The sequence below is a fragment of the Neomonachus schauinslandi genome, chromosome 5 (genome assembly GCF_002201575.2).
Source record: "Neomonachus schauinslandi chromosome 5, ASM220157v2, whole genome shotgun sequence".
Taxonomy (NCBI): Eukaryota; Metazoa; Chordata; class Mammalia; order Carnivora; family Phocidae; genus Neomonachus; species Neomonachus schauinslandi.
In genome coordinates, this window is record NC_058407.1 from 100,187,235 (window position 1) to 100,202,785 (window position 15,551).

General features: G+C 52.3%; 1 protein-coding gene across 5 annotated transcripts in view; it reads left to right on the forward strand.

The window, feature by feature from the left end:
* Positions 1-15,551, forward strand: part of DDX11 (DEAD/H-box helicase 11) — a 33,625-nt gene that overhangs the window by 15,583 nt on the left and 2,491 nt on the right. For 3 of the 5 annotated variants that reach the window (XM_021690814.2, XM_021690816.2, XM_021690815.2), the window contains 17 exons: positions 2,081-2,126; positions 2,983-3,090; positions 3,311-3,398; positions 3,809-4,014; positions 5,607-5,759; positions 6,905-6,951; positions 7,278-7,357; positions 8,215-8,259; positions 8,370-8,437; positions 9,941-9,979; positions 10,236-10,347; positions 10,503-10,634; positions 11,096-11,208; positions 13,794-13,866; positions 14,222-14,325; positions 14,988-15,137; positions 15,429-15,497. In XM_021690814.2, the coding sequence (XP_021546489.1) occupies positions 2,081-2,126; positions 2,983-3,090; positions 3,311-3,398; positions 3,809-4,014; positions 5,607-5,759; positions 6,905-6,951; positions 7,278-7,357; positions 8,215-8,259; positions 8,370-8,437; positions 9,941-9,979; positions 10,236-10,347; positions 10,503-10,634; positions 11,096-11,208; positions 13,794-13,866; positions 14,222-14,325; positions 14,988-15,137; positions 15,429-15,497 (1,633 nt within the window). Of the gene's footprint in view, positions 1-2,080; positions 2,127-2,982; positions 3,091-3,310; positions 3,402-3,808; positions 4,015-5,606; positions 5,760-6,904; positions 6,952-7,277; positions 7,358-8,214; positions 8,260-8,369; positions 8,438-9,940; positions 9,980-10,235; positions 10,348-10,502; positions 10,635-11,095; positions 11,209-13,793; positions 13,867-14,221; positions 14,326-14,987; positions 15,138-15,428; positions 15,498-15,551 lie in introns of all 5 variants that reach the window. The other 2 variants (XM_044915481.1, XM_021690817.2) reach the window with 2 other exon arrangements.

Here is a 15,551-nt window from a genome sequence, read left to right on the forward strand (position 1 = left end):
TAATGTGCTGTTGAATTCAGTTTGTTAATATTTTGTTGAGAACATTTGCATCTATATTTAGCCGGCATATATATTAGCTTGTAGTTTTCTTTCTTTGTAGTGTCGTTATCTGGCTTTGGTATTGGACTGATGCTGGCCCCATAAAATGAGTTTGGGAATGTTTCTCCTCTTCAGTTTTTTGGAAGAGTTGGAGAAGGGTTGGCATCATTTCTCTAAATATTTGGTAGAATTCGCCAGTGAAATCATCTGGCCCTGGGTTTTTCTTTGTTGGTGCTAGAGGCCTGCCCTTAAGCGCAGATTTCAGGACCTGGATTAGAACCAAAACTTCTGACCCTGCCAGGGCTGAGATGGCCAGACCTCTTTATGCATCCCGCCTCGGGGAGGTAGGAGCAGTGAGTGTTCCATAAACCCTTTGCCACCTGCCTCCAGGGTTACTTGCCCGCTCTTGTACTTCTCAAGAGCCCCCCTGGGGACAAGAGAAAGAACTTGAGTGGAGTTTGTGACCATTAGAGAAACAAAATGCTACTCAGGGCCTGGGCCTGAGCCATTAATCCTGCAGATTAACTTCTACAGCTTCCATGTCCTGGCATTTCGAGAGACAGGAGCCTCTCTTAGAACACAACCAGTTCCTTTTTTTTTTTTTTAAAGCTTTTATTTATTTATTTGACAGCAAGAGCGAGAGTGAGTGAACACAAGCAGGGGGAGTGGCAGAGGGAGAGGGAGGAGCAAACTCCCCGCTGAGTAGGGAGCCCGAGGTGGGGCTCAATCCCAGGACCCCGGGATCATGACCTGAGCCGAAGACAGACGCTTAACCATCTGAGCCACCCAGGTGCCCCAACCAGTTCTGAATATAAAATTTTTCCTCTTCATTTCTTCACACATCCAGCTTCTTATCTAGATCCTGTTGAGTTTGCTTACCTTGTATGTGATTTAAATCAAGGCCCGTGAGATAAAGCGGACTGAACAATTATTTATTTATTGACCGGAAAGGCAACCCTATAAATAACTCTACTTCTGATTGCCCAAGAGAATTAATATTTCTGCCTTAAAAAAAAAAAATTAATTTGCCAGGTGAACAGAAAGAATCCCAGTGATGGCCCTGTAGGGGGAGTGTATCTGTAAAAGATTTTGTTTCCTGGGGAGCCTAGACTAATAATGTTGACTAACCATTCAGCCTTGTAATGCAGGCTTGACCTCCCTCCCAGTTCCTCAGTGCACGGGGGCTCTTCATTTATTGCTGGGAAGGGTAAGGTGCCAAGGAGAGAAGAGGTTTGTCTGGTTCTGGGTGACAGCATCTTTTAGTCAGTCAGTCAGTCAGTTGTGACTTCCCTCAGGAAATGTGCATGGAATTCCTGCTGTGTGCCAAGCCCTAAGGTGGGACCCCCTGGCCCTCACAGAAGCAAGACACCCCCGAGTCCTGCCTGTGGACGTGAGTCTGGAGAGGTGGACAGACCAAGAATGGGTGGTTTTGAACGAGATGGGTATTGCAAAGAACAGGTGCGGGGGCCACAGCAGTGTGTTGAGGGGCCAGCTGAGCCTCTAGGGAGGTTGAGGAAGGCTGCCCAGAGGCGGCAGTGTTTACATGGGCGTCTCAAGGTTGACAGAGTTGGCTAGGTAAAAGAGGACATGAGGGGAGAGCGCTTTCCAGGCGAAGAGAACAGCATGTCCAAGGCTTTGAGGTGGTAAGAACAAAGTTCTGTGGGGAGCTGAGAGAACTCCAGTTTGCCGGCGGGCGGATAGTAAGGACAGAGTCAGACGCTGAACCTCGGCTTTGGGAATACCGTACCCCTTTCTCATTGCCTTCGTGAATGGGAATGGGAGGATGGGGTTGGTGTTAGCCTGGCACATGTCTCTGACCAAGTGAGCAAGCAAGCCCTTGTTTTGGTGGAACTTTGTTGCTGGGATGTGTCTGTCTCCCTCTGGCTCAGCGCTCGAGCCTCAGCTGTGCTGGCCTCCGATGACAGGAACTGCATCTTGCTGGTTTAGGCCCAGGGCTAGTTGCTGGCACTCAGTAGATGCTCAGTAAGTGTGTTTTTAGTTGACTGAGTTCTCTGAGTTCCCGTGTTATTTTCTCTCTCAGAGTGGACGAGGATGAGGATGACCCAGAGGAAGAACATGTAACTAAGGTGAGACATTGTGTCCTGGGTATTCTGGGATTGGTCCTGAGTCCAGGGCTCTGTGTCCCCTCCCTGGCTGCTTCTCACTCTGTCATTGACAAAGAACCTCCAGCCTCCTGACTCTTCCCCAGACCTCGGTGTTGAGGGGCTCACTTGGCAGGCCCATGGACTGGTGGTGTCTGTCTCTGGGGGCGGTGGGGGGTGACGGCAGGCCTGAGCAAGAGCACCCTGCCCTTTGGCTCCCTCTTCTCTTGTTTGTGTTTTCATTGGCACGGAGTGCTTTGAGGTACGAAGGGTTCTGACACCTGTCATGTTTAAAAACATTTGGTTTATTCATAAGTGTAAGACTTTTGTTTTCTCTGCTGAAAGATATTTTCCCCCTATGTCTCTTTTCCTCTTCTTGCTCTTCTCAATCTCAGGAGCATAGAACACAGCTCAGCTCCCCCTGCCCTACTGCGAGCCTGGCCCCCCAAGTCCTTTGGGCAGTGTGTGTGGACAGCCCACCCCGGACATGCGCCCCAGAATCTAATCTTTCCCATTTGGGAGCCTCAGCACAGGGAGGCAGCCTGTCCTAAGATGACCAAGCCCTGTGAAGTGGCTGGATTCTCGGCTGAGCAGGACTGATGGGAGGAGTTCCATGTTGTGGGTGTTCTTGTAAACTTCTGGAGCTGAGGGGGAGGTGGGGACTGCCTGGGCCCTGCATTAGCTGAGATCTGCTGTGGGACGGAGTCCCATTGCTTTAGGTGTGTGTATTTGTGGCCACTCTCCCCAGTCCCTCAGCCTCCTAGGCCATGTGTTCCTTGATGTGCAGAGAATGGAGATGTTGTAGTCTCCTCTTTGAAATCCCATGCTTCTCTCGGAGCAGATTTACTACTGCAGTCGGACGCACTCCCAACTGGCTCAGTTTGTGCACGAGGTACAGAGGAGCCCCTTTGGCAAGGACACCCGGCTTGTCTCCCTTGGCTCTCGGCAGGTACGCAGAGGCATTGCATCTTGGCCTGGGTGCCATCCTGCTCCCTCTTCTGGGCCTTCGTCTTCCTCTTCCAGGCGTGGAAGGATGGTGGATCCAGGGCAGGCCGTGCAATGGGAGGACTGGCCTCTGCTGGTTCTTGGCAGGGCTGGGCAGGCCCCGGAGGGTTGCTGTATATTGTGTAGCCATCGCTGTGACTCTCTCTTTGTCTTCTGTCTTCTAGAATCTTTGTATAAACGAAGATGTGAAAACCCTGGGTTCTGCACAGCTCATGAATGACCGCTGCATGGAGATGCAGAGAAGCAAACACGGTAGCCCCCAGCGCCTGGAGCTGTGCAGAGAGCCTCTGGGACGGTCGTGTAGCCTTGGGCAGTGCTGAGAAGGGGTGGGGAGCGGGCCGGAAGCGGACCAGGGACCTGGGAGATAGTGTCTTAAGCGGCAGTGAGGGCAGAGCAGGCAGCTGGGTCCTTCCTTAAGATCGTCTCCTTGGGAAAAGGCGTTTTGCTTTTTGGGTCAGTGTCTAGTCCAGAACCCTGGCTCTGAGATGATTTTACTGGCTTTTTCTAGAGAACACAAAAGTTAAATGCCAGAATGGTGAGACCATCCTAAGCAGTACCGGGGACGGTTTATTAGACCCCACCCCATGGAATTGGGTCTTGACATTATGGACCCACTGCCGCCGCGTGGACAGGGCTCATTCCTTGTGCCTTCGTCCCCTCAGAGAAGAGCAGAGCTGAGGAGGAGAAGCCCAAGAGGAGAAGGCAGGAGCGCCGGGCCACCTGCCCCTTCTATGGCTACGAGCAGCTGCAGCTCCTCCGAGACCAGGTCCTGGTGGGGGTGAAGGACATTGAGCAGTTGGTGGCCCTGGGGAAGGAGGCTCGGGCCTGTCCCTATTACGGGAGCCGGTCTGCCATTCCAGCAGCCCAGGTAAAGACCCTGGAGGGTTGGGCAGTAACTCTTGTGGCCTCAGCCACGAGGGATTTCCTCATTCCTCTTAATTCAGGAGGATGTCCCTGGCCGTGGTTGGACTGACTTGCACAAAGCACCCTGGTGACCTGTCACCCCCTCTGTCCTAGTGCGTGGGGGTGGGGGCGGCCCCCGGTCCCCTGTGGCTCTGGGTTGTAGGAACAGTTGGCCTTACTGGGGACAGCACATAAGAACTGGGAAGGGGTGTGCAGTCCTAGAGAAACCAGAGTCCGGGGGCGTGGGGCCGCGGGAAGCTGAGAGGATGCAGTCAGGGTGCTGAGGAACAGAAATGTGTTTCCAAATGGCCTTTCAGACGACCCGTCCTGATGTAGGCACCTACCTGCCAGTGTAGGAGAAGACTGTCTTCTCTAGACTTGCCATGTTGAGTCTCATCTTTACACAGAAAAACTGCCCATTTGACAGATCAAAAATATTGTTGTTTGGTGTGATTTTACTGTCTTCTTGCTATTGCTTAATTCCAGTGACTTTTGGAAATAGGGTTTCATTTGTGGAGAATTCCATATAAGCAGGAAAAGATGAGGTAGGTTTTCAGAGATTCAGGGAACAGTGTTAGTAATGATTTTACACAGCAGTTAAATGCTTGTTAGTATATTGCCCTGAACTGTGTTGCATGGGTGCTCGAGGGAAATTCCAGAACCTTCCCAGCCCCCACTGTTGTTGCATGCCCTTCCTGGGGTCTGTCTGCCACGTCGCCTGATCAGTGCCATAGATACCTGTGTGTAGATATGGTAAGATGTCCTGAGCTTTTCATGATCTTAACTTTTTGAGACACTTGTCGCCTCATTTTTGCTTTGTAGTATCCCACTGAAAAAGCAAAGGCAGGTATTATCCATACATACACGCGAGGACACAGGCCCAGAATAGCTAAACGATTTATCTGTTTTCTCACAGCAGGTGGATAATGGAGCCAGGATTAAAGCTGGGCCTTAAGTTTCCAGTTTTCTGGAGTTTCACTTTATCAGTATTCTTTTAACTGGAAAATCGTCCTCACAAGTAGCACCTAAAAATTTACAGAATGCATTTATTTTTGTTGCCTCTAGAAAAAGCCAGTAAAATCATCTCAGAGTTTTGCCCACGAAAAAACTGAGGCTCAGAAAGGTTAAGTGACTTTCCCGGAGTCACACAGCTGGGAAGCGGCAGCTCTAGGACCAGAACGCAGGGCTACCTTCTAGTACACGAGGGGTGTTCACTGTGTTTTGAAGAACCTCGGGTGCCTCGGGGGCGACCTCGGGGGTACGGATGAGGCTGAGTTCCACACTCCTCTCTGCTCCCTTCTCCCCACCCCCACTCTTGGTTCGGTCAGAGTCAGACTGCCTCCGGTTTTATCTGTTTCATATTTGATGTTCCACAGAAAAACTTGAGGCAAGGGTCTGTTGCTAAAAGCACAGTACCGTGCTATAGCTGTCCCTGTGCACATCCTGGCTGGGAACTAAAAACTGTTCGCACCAGGCAGTTAGAGTAGGTGGGGCACACCTGCTGGATCAGGGAGCCCCCCCCCCCCCAACTGCTCAGGCGGCCGCCCCTCCCCCCAGCTCGTGGTGCTGCCCTACCAGATGCTGCTGCACGCAGCCACCCGCCAGGCCGCGGGCATCCGGCTGCAGGGCCAGGTGGTGCTCATCGACGAGGCGCACAACCTGATCGACACCATCACGGGCATCCACAGTGCGGAGGTCAGCGGTTCCCAGGTGGGTTGGCCTGTCCTTTCTTGGGCCAGGGCCTGCTGTGGGGCGGAGGGATGTGGATCATTTCTCTAAGCCCTGGAATTGGTCTGGCAATGGCTTGGGAGAGGGTGCCCTGAGTCAAGGCAGTGGCCTCATCGGGGGGGGCTGATTGGCTTTCCAGCAGGTTGTAGAACTAGGGGGACCCAACTCAGGCGAGGTGGCTCATTTCCTTGCTCCTCACTGTCATAGGTCAGTCATCCTGAGTCCCTCCAGCACAGGATGCTAATACCTAGTTCTCTCTAGGCCAGAGAAGTGAAGGAAGCAGGGGTCCTCACGTAGTTCGATGTCGTTAGCCTTGCTTTGAGGGATGCTCAGGGTTTCTGAGAGCCACAATGGATTGATTACCTCTTCTGTGCCATGCACCGTGGGCGGTATCGTGAATTTTCACACTGCCTCCAGGTGGGCTGGTGTTCCTAGTTAACACTGAGAACTCTGAGGTTCAGGGGGCATTTAAGCAATGGGCTGAAAGTCATACAGCACATGAATGTGGAGCTGGGACTTGACCACTGGTTTCTGACCCTGAGGCCCACATGGCATCCCACAACTTTTTTTTAAAGATTTTATTATTTTAGAGAGTGCATGTGTGCACATGAAAAGGGGGAGGGGCAGAGGGAGAGGGAGAAGCAGACTCCCCGCTGAGCAGGGAGCCCGATGCGGGGCTCAGTCCCAGGACCCTGGGATCATGACCTGAGCCGAAGGCAGACGCTCAACGGACTGAGCCACCCAGGTGCCCCCCATCACTTCTACTGCCTGTGTTGACCTTAGGCCAGGGTGTAATGGCTACCTTGAACCACCTCTCTGCTTAGTCTAAAACACATCTTTGCCCAGCCCAGTAAAAATTAGTAGGGAGATTCATTACCTGAGAGATTCAGCCTCTTGCTTTTTTCCCTGACCCAAAGTGGATACTGCAGCAGAATCCCCCTTCCTTCGCCTCTCAGCTCCCAGCAGCCTCAAGGCCTTTTGTCTGTACCCAGGCCTACTTTCTTTACCTGCTTCCCATGTGGCCTGGCTGGCATTTTCTAGGCATAATCTAAGATGTCATTCGCACAGCTCTCAGCTGGTTGCCCAGAGCCTGGGCTGCCCTCACGCCCATTCTCTGTTCTCTCCAGCTCTGCCAGGCCCATTCCCAGTTGCTCCAGTATATGGAACGATATGGGTAAGACGCTGCCTCCTGAGGGGAAAGGGAAAATCCTGCTCAGTTTCTGAAAGCCCTGGGGTCTCCATCTCTGACCCGGGCCCAGCGCCAGGGAGGCCAGCATGCTGTTCCCCTCTTGTTCATCGTGGTGTGTACCCCACATGGGCCGAGGATGCCCGGGACGCAACAGCTGGCTAGGGCCATGGCAAGCCGCCTTTTCTGGGGGCATATTTATCACTCATGGCCTGCTTTGAAAGACACTAGACAGAAAGGCATTGGCTTGAAGCACTTGGAAGGGAAGTTGCTTGTGGAGTACTACCACTTGATGTTCATTGGTGTCTCCTCAGGAAGCGTCTGAAGGCCAAGAACTTGATGTACATCAAACAGATCCTGTATCTGTTGGAGAAGTTTGTGACTGTGTTGGGTGGTAAGGAGCACCATGCCCACCCTAACCCCTGGCCTGCTAAGCTTGCTGTGGTCCATTCCCTGGATGCCAGTCAGGACACCTGGGTTTTCTGCGTCCTCAAGAATTGTCTTGGCCACTGATGAAGAAGATTCTTATTTCTTATACCTTCATTGAATTGTCTGACCTTAGATCCTTTTTTAGATTCCTGGTTTATTTCTCCTTGTTCTGAGTCCTTTTTATTTTGCCAGACCCTACTCCCCAGGTAGTAATAACAGCGTAGTGTAACAGGACTGTGTGGAGTCACTTTGGAGCGCACCTCTGAGGAGAGCAGGACGCTCACCCTCTTTGACAGATGAGTAAACTAGAGCTCAGAGCAGGGATGTGACCTGCCTCTGCTTCATGAACCTAGTAGGGGGGACTCTTGTGGCTCTGAGTCCCATAATTCTTTGTCACCTACCCTTTCCTTTGCTGCATGGCTGTCCGCCTGAAGGCTTACATACATGCTGAAGTTCCAGGAAGCCAAGGGAGCATCTTGCAGGAGGGATTTTGTCAAATGCTGGTGCTTTTCCCTTCCATCTCTCCTTTGTGCCCTGGGCGTCTCCTTGCGGCTGCATAAAATAGGGTGGTCACTCGGTCCCAGCCTCCTTGGAGGAGGTGTGAAAAGAATGAAATCCACAAGGCTTTGGGCCCCATATGCAAACGTGGGTCAGATTTTGAGGCTCCCTAGAGCCTCCTGTCCTCAGTGGGTTTTTTGGGTGCTTATAAATGGCAAAAAATCCATTCAAATATGAATGATCTTATTTGAGGAGTACAGTGTTCAGTGTGAGAAGCAGGGGGTCAGAGAGGCACCATCCTGACCTGCTTGAACTCTGTTTTAGGGAACATTAAGCAAAATCCCAACACACAGAGCCTTTCGGAGACAGGTAAGAGGACTGCCTTCAGAGGCCCAGAGCTGCTCTGAGCCGGTTCTGAGCTCACCTCTGGGACCGTGGTCTTCAGAGTAAGGATTCCAAGGCCCTTTGTTTACCCCTAGGGACAGAGCTGAAGACCATTAATGACTTCCTCTTTGAGAGCCAGATCGACAACATCAACCTGTTCAAGGTAGAGATTTTCACCTTTTTGTGTCCGCACATCCAATTTTCTTATCTGTATTACCACCTGTGAGCAGAACACTGTGAAGACAGAGGAATAGAAAGTAAATTTCTTCTGTCCTTAAGCAGTCTAGAAGTCTGAGGATCTATAGCATAAATGTTTCTAATTACTTAACCCTTAAAGCATTGCATCAGCAAGAAAAAAATAATCTTCAATCCGAAGGGTCCTAGGGATTGGTGAGAAAAGGTTCCTTTCATTGTCCCAAATAAGCACAAATAGAAATTCCCAGGTCCTTTGCCTTGTTCCATCTTTCTTCCGGCATAGTCTTTGCCCTGGGCTTCTAGTCCAAGCAGGAGGTTAACTTCAGGAGCGTGATCCTGCTATTGGGCTGAGGTGGCTGAGAACTCCCTCACCTCCTCCCACTCCGGCCTTGGGCTTGAGTGCAGCCTCCTGTGGTAGCTCGCTCCGGGCTCATTGTGCAGGGTACCGCCGCCTTCGCTCGACTCATGACTCAGGGATTCTAAATTACTAATAATACAGAGCACTTACTGCGTTCAAGGCAACGCAACAGGTTCTGTGACTCCAGGGTAGGAGGTACCATCACTGTTCAAAAGCAGAGGGACCCAAGGCTGGGAGAGGTTACCCCAGGAGAGACAGGCACAGGCAGCACACAAGTGAGCAGATGGTGCCTGGCGTGTGAGCCCCCTTGCCTGGACTCCTGATCCTGCTCGCTCTCCCTCCTGCCTTCCCATTTGTCTTCACACCTCCCCAACTTACCCATTTTGGTCCTGTCACTGCCATGACCCCATCAGACAGGCTGGCAATCTGAGGGCTTTTTGATTCCTTTCTTCTCCCTTTGGGTCCCACATCCAAACAGTTGCCGGGCCCCAGAGCCGGAAATAGCTCTTGAACTTCCGTGGCCTTTCCATTCCCGTGGCTGCTACGTCAGGACAGGCTCTTTTCCTCTTGCCTTCTCCCTGCTCTCCCTGATTTCACTCCCTCTGCCTTCTGATGTCTTTCCTACACTACAGGCGAGTGGAGCTCCACTGAAAGATCACGCTCTCTTTACAAATCTTCAGAGGCTTCAACTCCCTGTCTCCCTCCCAGGCCGCGCATAGTGTACACACCCGACGTCCCCGAACAAGCCCCAGGCTGTATCTCCTCGTGCCTTAGCTCCTAGAGGTTTTTTTTGACTCTTGATCTTTCAAGGTTCAGCTTTTGAAGGAGAACGGAGGGGACCTGTCACCAGTACCTTTAGAGAGGGTCGGAGCCGTGCACATACGTTTGTGAGGGGACCGCACACATGAGGCTTGCTCTCGTGGGAGAGCACTGCGTTGTGTGTTGGGGCGGCAGGAGAGGCGTGACCTCAGCAGGGTGACACGCCTGGCCACAAGGAGGCTGTGGGCTCCTCCGGAGGTGGCAGGGAGTCCTGCTCCCTGCGGTTCGGGAAGGTGGCGGTTTCTGTCTTCCAGCTAGTTGTTGCCGGCGCCTGCAGCGGGTTTGCTTTTGCAGGTGCGGCGCTACTGTGAGAGGAGCATGGTCAGCAGAAAGGTGCGCCCTCCCCTTCCTGGGTCTGGCCGGGCTCCGCGGCGCCCCAGTGCTGCCCCCCGGCCTTTCAGACACTCAGGTCACCTCTGCTCCCTTCTCCTTCCTGTAGCGCTGCTTGCTGGGGGGCGTGGGGCTCCCAGAGGCTTGGGGGGGGGGGGCGGGGAGTTGCGGGCTGTCTGGGGTGCGCAGAACCTCCCTCCAGCCAGGGCTCCCACTGCTGCACCCTCATTCCTCCCTGCACTCTCTTACCCCGTCCCAGCTCTTTGGCTTCACAGAAAGGTACGGCACAGTCCTTGCACCCTCCAAGGAACAGCCCAAACTGGCTGGGTTCCAGCACTTCCTGCAGAGCCTGCAGCCCACAGTGACCCAGAGTGAGTCAGGAGGCTGGAGACTGGGCTGCAGGCGGGGGACAGGAACATCCGTGCCTCACGCCTGGACTCCACTCCCTGGGAGATGGCTTTAGCCTCGCTGTAGGGGGCCCTGCCGCCTCTGTGGTCCCAGAGCCTCTTCCTTCTGCTCTGTGCAGCCTCTGTGACCCCTGTGGAAGAGGGCGAGGCCAGGGTGCCACGGCCGGCTTCCCCGCTGATGCACATCGAATCCTTCCTAGCAGCCCTCACCACTGCCAACCAGGATGGCAGGGTCATCCTGAGCCGCCAAGGTAATCTCAAGGAGGAGCGGGCGTGGCGCTGCGAAGCCAGAGCCTGGAAAGACTGGATCAGGAAACTGGGTGGTGCTGACTGGTCCCTTTGGCCTGGTGGGGTGGTGGCTGTGGAAGTGTGGTGAGGAGGGGTGTGAGGTGGTAGCACGGTGGGGCGTCTTGGGCCAGGCTGCGAGAGACGGATAGGTGGGTTCTGGTTTGAGTCTTGATTCCATCACCTCCAAGCTGTGTTTCTTTATCTCTCTGAAGATAAATGTGCAAAGGGAGAGGATAGTGCTGTCTACCTCAGGGTTGTCCTGGAGATTAAGTGGGATCTAATCAAAAAGGAAAGTGGTATCTCTTGTGGCTCCTATGTAGCCACAGCTGAGCTCCCCTCTGCCTTAGACTCACGGAAGTCTTTGTTGGGCCTGCAGCCCGCCTCCTGCCACATGGAGCTGCCTCTGTCTTTTTTTTTTTTTCAGGAAGTCTTAGTCAGAGTAGCCTCAAATTCTTGCTCCTGAATCCAGCTGTGCACTTTGCCCAGGTGGTGAAGGAATGCCGGGCCGTGGTCATCGCGGGGGGCACCATGCAACCGGTAAGGGGACCAGAGCCAGCCTCCTGTACCCCAGGTGTTGGGACAGGACAGCGACAGGGGAAAGCTGCACCGTCAGGCCTCTTCCCGTCCAGCGGGCCCCCAGACCAGAAAGGGGTCAGCTTGAGCAGGCTGAGCAGCGTCCACCAGGTGGCATTGCTGTACTATCTCATGCCTGGGCCTTTAGCCCTGGGCGAGGGGGGGGCAAGGGCACTGCTGCAGATTTGGCGCTTCTGGAGCCGCAGGACCTCACTTCTCCCAAAGACAGCTGTTCTGGAATTGCAGGCCCCCATTAGGTGCCTTAGCGCCGTTCCTTTCTTAGACCCACCATAGATGCCACCTTCCCTCTCCTGTAAATTCATAGACACACACACATACGTAGGAAAGTATTATGCTTTCATTGTAAAAAGCAGAGACCAACAAAAGGAAAAAAAATCATAATTCCACCAGCAAAAGATTTATTTTAGTGTATGTCGTTATAGTCTTTGTGTGCATAATTTTTACAAATCTACATGCATATTTTAAAAACAAAAATCTCTATCTCTACATGCTGTTGCTATGATTTGGTTTTTTCACTCAGCAACAAAATACCATAAACATTTTTTAGGAAGTACGGACGCATTTATTCCACCACGCTCTGGCTGTACTACGTGAATATATTCTGTTTTGTAGAACTACTCTTCTGTTAGGTATTCAGGTGATTTCCAGTTTTTCTCTGTTTTAAGCAACACAGGGGCGCATAGAACCATGTCTGCGCACAGTGGTCCTGTCCTCAAGGTACGCCTGGCACAGGACTGAGCCCGTGGAAGGCTCCTCGGCGCTCACGCACTCTGGTCCCTCTCCTCAGCTGCTAGAACCACTCCTGTCGCTTTATTTTCCATTTTTCTTTCTTTTGTATAAACTTGTAGATTTTTGTTCACATGTTAAAATCATTTCTAGTCATTGCTGCTTTTGATGCTCAGGTGTCTCAGACTCAGCCCCTTAGAGCCCCTACATGCTGCCCTTGGTCCTTGACGAGGCCCCATTAGCCTTGGGATGCTTTCTTGCTTTTTGGAATGACAGAATGCAGAATGTCCCAGGTCACTTTATACTTTCTTTGCCCCACAGCTGAAATCCTTCATTTCTCCAAGATAACCTGGCTTCTTTATTTGGGGATTGGTGTGTGGAAACCACATCTTGGTTCTGGGTGTTTGTCCTGCTCCTGGATTGTAATTGCTTCTAGGCCTTCTGTAGACAGACCGGGGAGAATGGTTTTAAGAAATCATGAGTCCATATTGATATTTCTAAATGAAAATCAGTGAATTTATTTGACCTTACACTGTATCTCTTTTCTCTTGAGCTGAACGTTTCGTTTCTTATTACATTTGCTGTATCTTATTACTTATTTGCTCTATCCCACAGCATACTTCAAGTACTTTCATATACTACCGATATTATTCTAACAGTAAACTACTGATTGAAATTTCATTTCTTTGCATTTATTTTTTGCCCTGAGAGTATATCCTACTAAGGATGTATGGTCACTAAGGATATGAAGTCACTTGAAGTCAGGCTTTTGTGTGCTTCTCTTGTGAATGTGACAGACAGGCTTTCTTGTTGCCATCTGTTTTCAGTTTTAGAGTTTGCTTTTTTATTTCTGACTTAATTTTGTTTTTAAAAAATGTAAACACGTATATGGTTCAGAAGTCGAAACCATCTGGAAAGATGCCTTCAGAAAGTCCCACTTCTGTCCGTCTCCAAGCTGCTCCCCGTGCCCAGAGGCAATCATTTTTATGACTGCTGGTCTTTCCTTGCACGGTTTCATTGCATTTTTCTGTAAAACTAAGCAAATATATGTACTTTTCTCCTTTCCTTGTTCCTTACATCAAAGGCCGCGGCGCCATGGTTGGGAGGGTGCGGCGAGCGCATTCCCCGGGCCCTCCTGAAGGGCGGTCGTGCGCTCACAGATCACTGTGCAGGATTGTCCCTGTGCATGTGTTGGCTCGTGGAGCTGTATCTTCAGGGGGCACTGCCAGGCTGAAAAGTAAAAATACGTGCAACTTACTAACTATTGTCCAGTTCCCCTCCAGCTGGAGTTCTGTCTCCCACCAGCAGTGTGTAAGCGCCTCTTTCTCCACGGAGGGGGTCACACTTTTGGATTTTTGCCAATTCAGTAGGTGAAAACCCTGGAGCGCTTTAAAATTACAAACGCATATGTCTTCCCCTCAGAGGTTCTCCAGTAGTTGAGGCTGGGGCCTGGGTGTGCAGGTTTTGTCTTGAATTCCCACAGGTGATCTTGTTGCATAGCCAGGGGTGAGAAGCACTTTGCCCAGTTTACCAGATTTCCTTTGCTATTCCCACAGTCTCACTGAGACTGTCCAACACTGGGTATCATGAATTTTTTTTTCTTTTTGCCAATTTGTTATCTGCCTTACCTTTTACCTCTTTTTCTCTATTCTTATGCACTTACCCACCTCCCAGCCCAGACTTTTGTCTTCCCCGACGTGTGGCTCGCTCTCCCTCCCTCCCTGCCAAGGTCCCCCTGCCTGCTCAGGCCTGCAGCCCCCAGCCCCCTGGGGGATCACAGAGCCCTGCCTTGTGGTCTGCAGGTGTCTGACTTTCGGGAGCAGCTGCTGGCCTGTGCTGGGGTGGAAGCTGAGCGAGTGGTGGAGTTTTCCTGTGGTGAGAATCCTTGTCCAGGGTGGAATGGGCCACATGTCACACTCCAGCCCCTTGTTGTCACAGTTTGACCCTGTGCTCTTATCAGGCCCAAGGGGCTGAGGAGACCATGAAGCGGGAGCTCCATGCTTTGTCAGCTCTCGCGTGAGCTCATGTCTCTCTGTGCTCCCGCACCATGTCCTCGGCCTCCGTGGAGAGGTCTGAGTACCGCCCACGTGTGCTGTGGAAGCAGGCGGGTGGGCGAGAGTGGGAACTGCTCCTCCTGGCATGGAAGACAGGGTTGGGGAATGCTCTTTCCGGACCATGCCTTACAGAATCGTCAGCACCTCGCTTTCAGCCCCTCCTCTGGTTTCTGCAGGTCACGTGATCCCTCCAGACAATATCTTACCGCTCGTCATCTGCAGTGGGCCCTCCAGCCAGCAGCTGGAGTTCACATACCAGAAGAGAGAGCTGCCGCAGATGGTTAGTGCCAGCCTGCTCGCCTTACCACAGCCTTTGCCGGGGCAGGAGAGTGGTTTCGGCGGTGCTGGGCACCCTGGCCAGTGCTTAGTGTTCGGGTGTTGGGGAGATGAGTGCTGGGGTCTTCCACCTCGGAGCCGGCAGAGGCTGGAGAGTGTCCATCTGGATGCTCCTCAGGGGAGGTCTGAGCTTCCCCCTCTTCTCACCCCTTAAGACTGTTAAATATGTTTCCTTAGAACCTCGAGGCATCCTTTCAGGATGAACCTGATGAGAAAGCTGCTTGTTTCCTTTGGTTCTCTTGACATTTGGTTATATCGGTCCCTGCCCTGGGCAGGGATGCAGGGCTTGGGGGCCTATCGCGAGAGGCGCACCTGGGATTTTCAGTGGCCGATGTTGTAGATGGTGCTTAGTCCCCAGTGGCTCACTAGGCGCTGGGCGTCAGAGCAGGGAGGCCTTGGCGGCACGCCAGCAACAAGTTTTAGCTCTGGTGCACTTAGCATCGTGATGTGTGTGATAGGGAGGGGGGGCGCTCCGGGCCACAGGTCTCCCCCATGACTGCAGTCACCCTTGGATCTCTATACTTGGTTTTGAGTCCCAAAGTCAGGAAGCACTGTTTGGATATGGCCTCAGGAATGGCTCCAGGGAGGGCTCTCTGTCTTCCTTAGATGGATGAGACCGGTCGCATTCTGTGTAACCTGTGCACTGTGGTCCCTGGAGGGGTGGTCTGTTTCTTCCCCTCCTATGAGTACCAACGCCAGGTCTATGCCCACTGGGATAAGAGTGGTCTGCTGGCCCGCCTGGCTGTCAGGAAAAAGGTGAGTGACCTCTCAGCTGGAACTCCCACTTGTGAGGACAGTTGGCACCCAGAGTTCCTGCTAGGATTTCTCATGCATGTCAGACCAGAAGGTTAGGCCTCATGTCTGGGCCTCTGTTAGTTCCTTACCCCCACCACTTGTAACCCCTGATCACCTTTGGAGAATTTCCCTAGATCCCTTACTCTGGGGGCTTCTCCAGTTCCCAACCTGGAAAACATAAAGGCCAAGAGCAGAGCTGGGACCCACGCATTTGAAACCCTTTTCTGGGAGACATTGTCTGTTTTCCTTCAGATATTTCAGGAACCCAAGAGAGCAAACCAGGTGGAGCAGGTGCTGATGGAGTATTCCAGGTGCATTAAGGTGAGAAGTAACTCTGAGGCCTTGGGTCCAGAGAACAGGGAGCAGCTGCCAGTA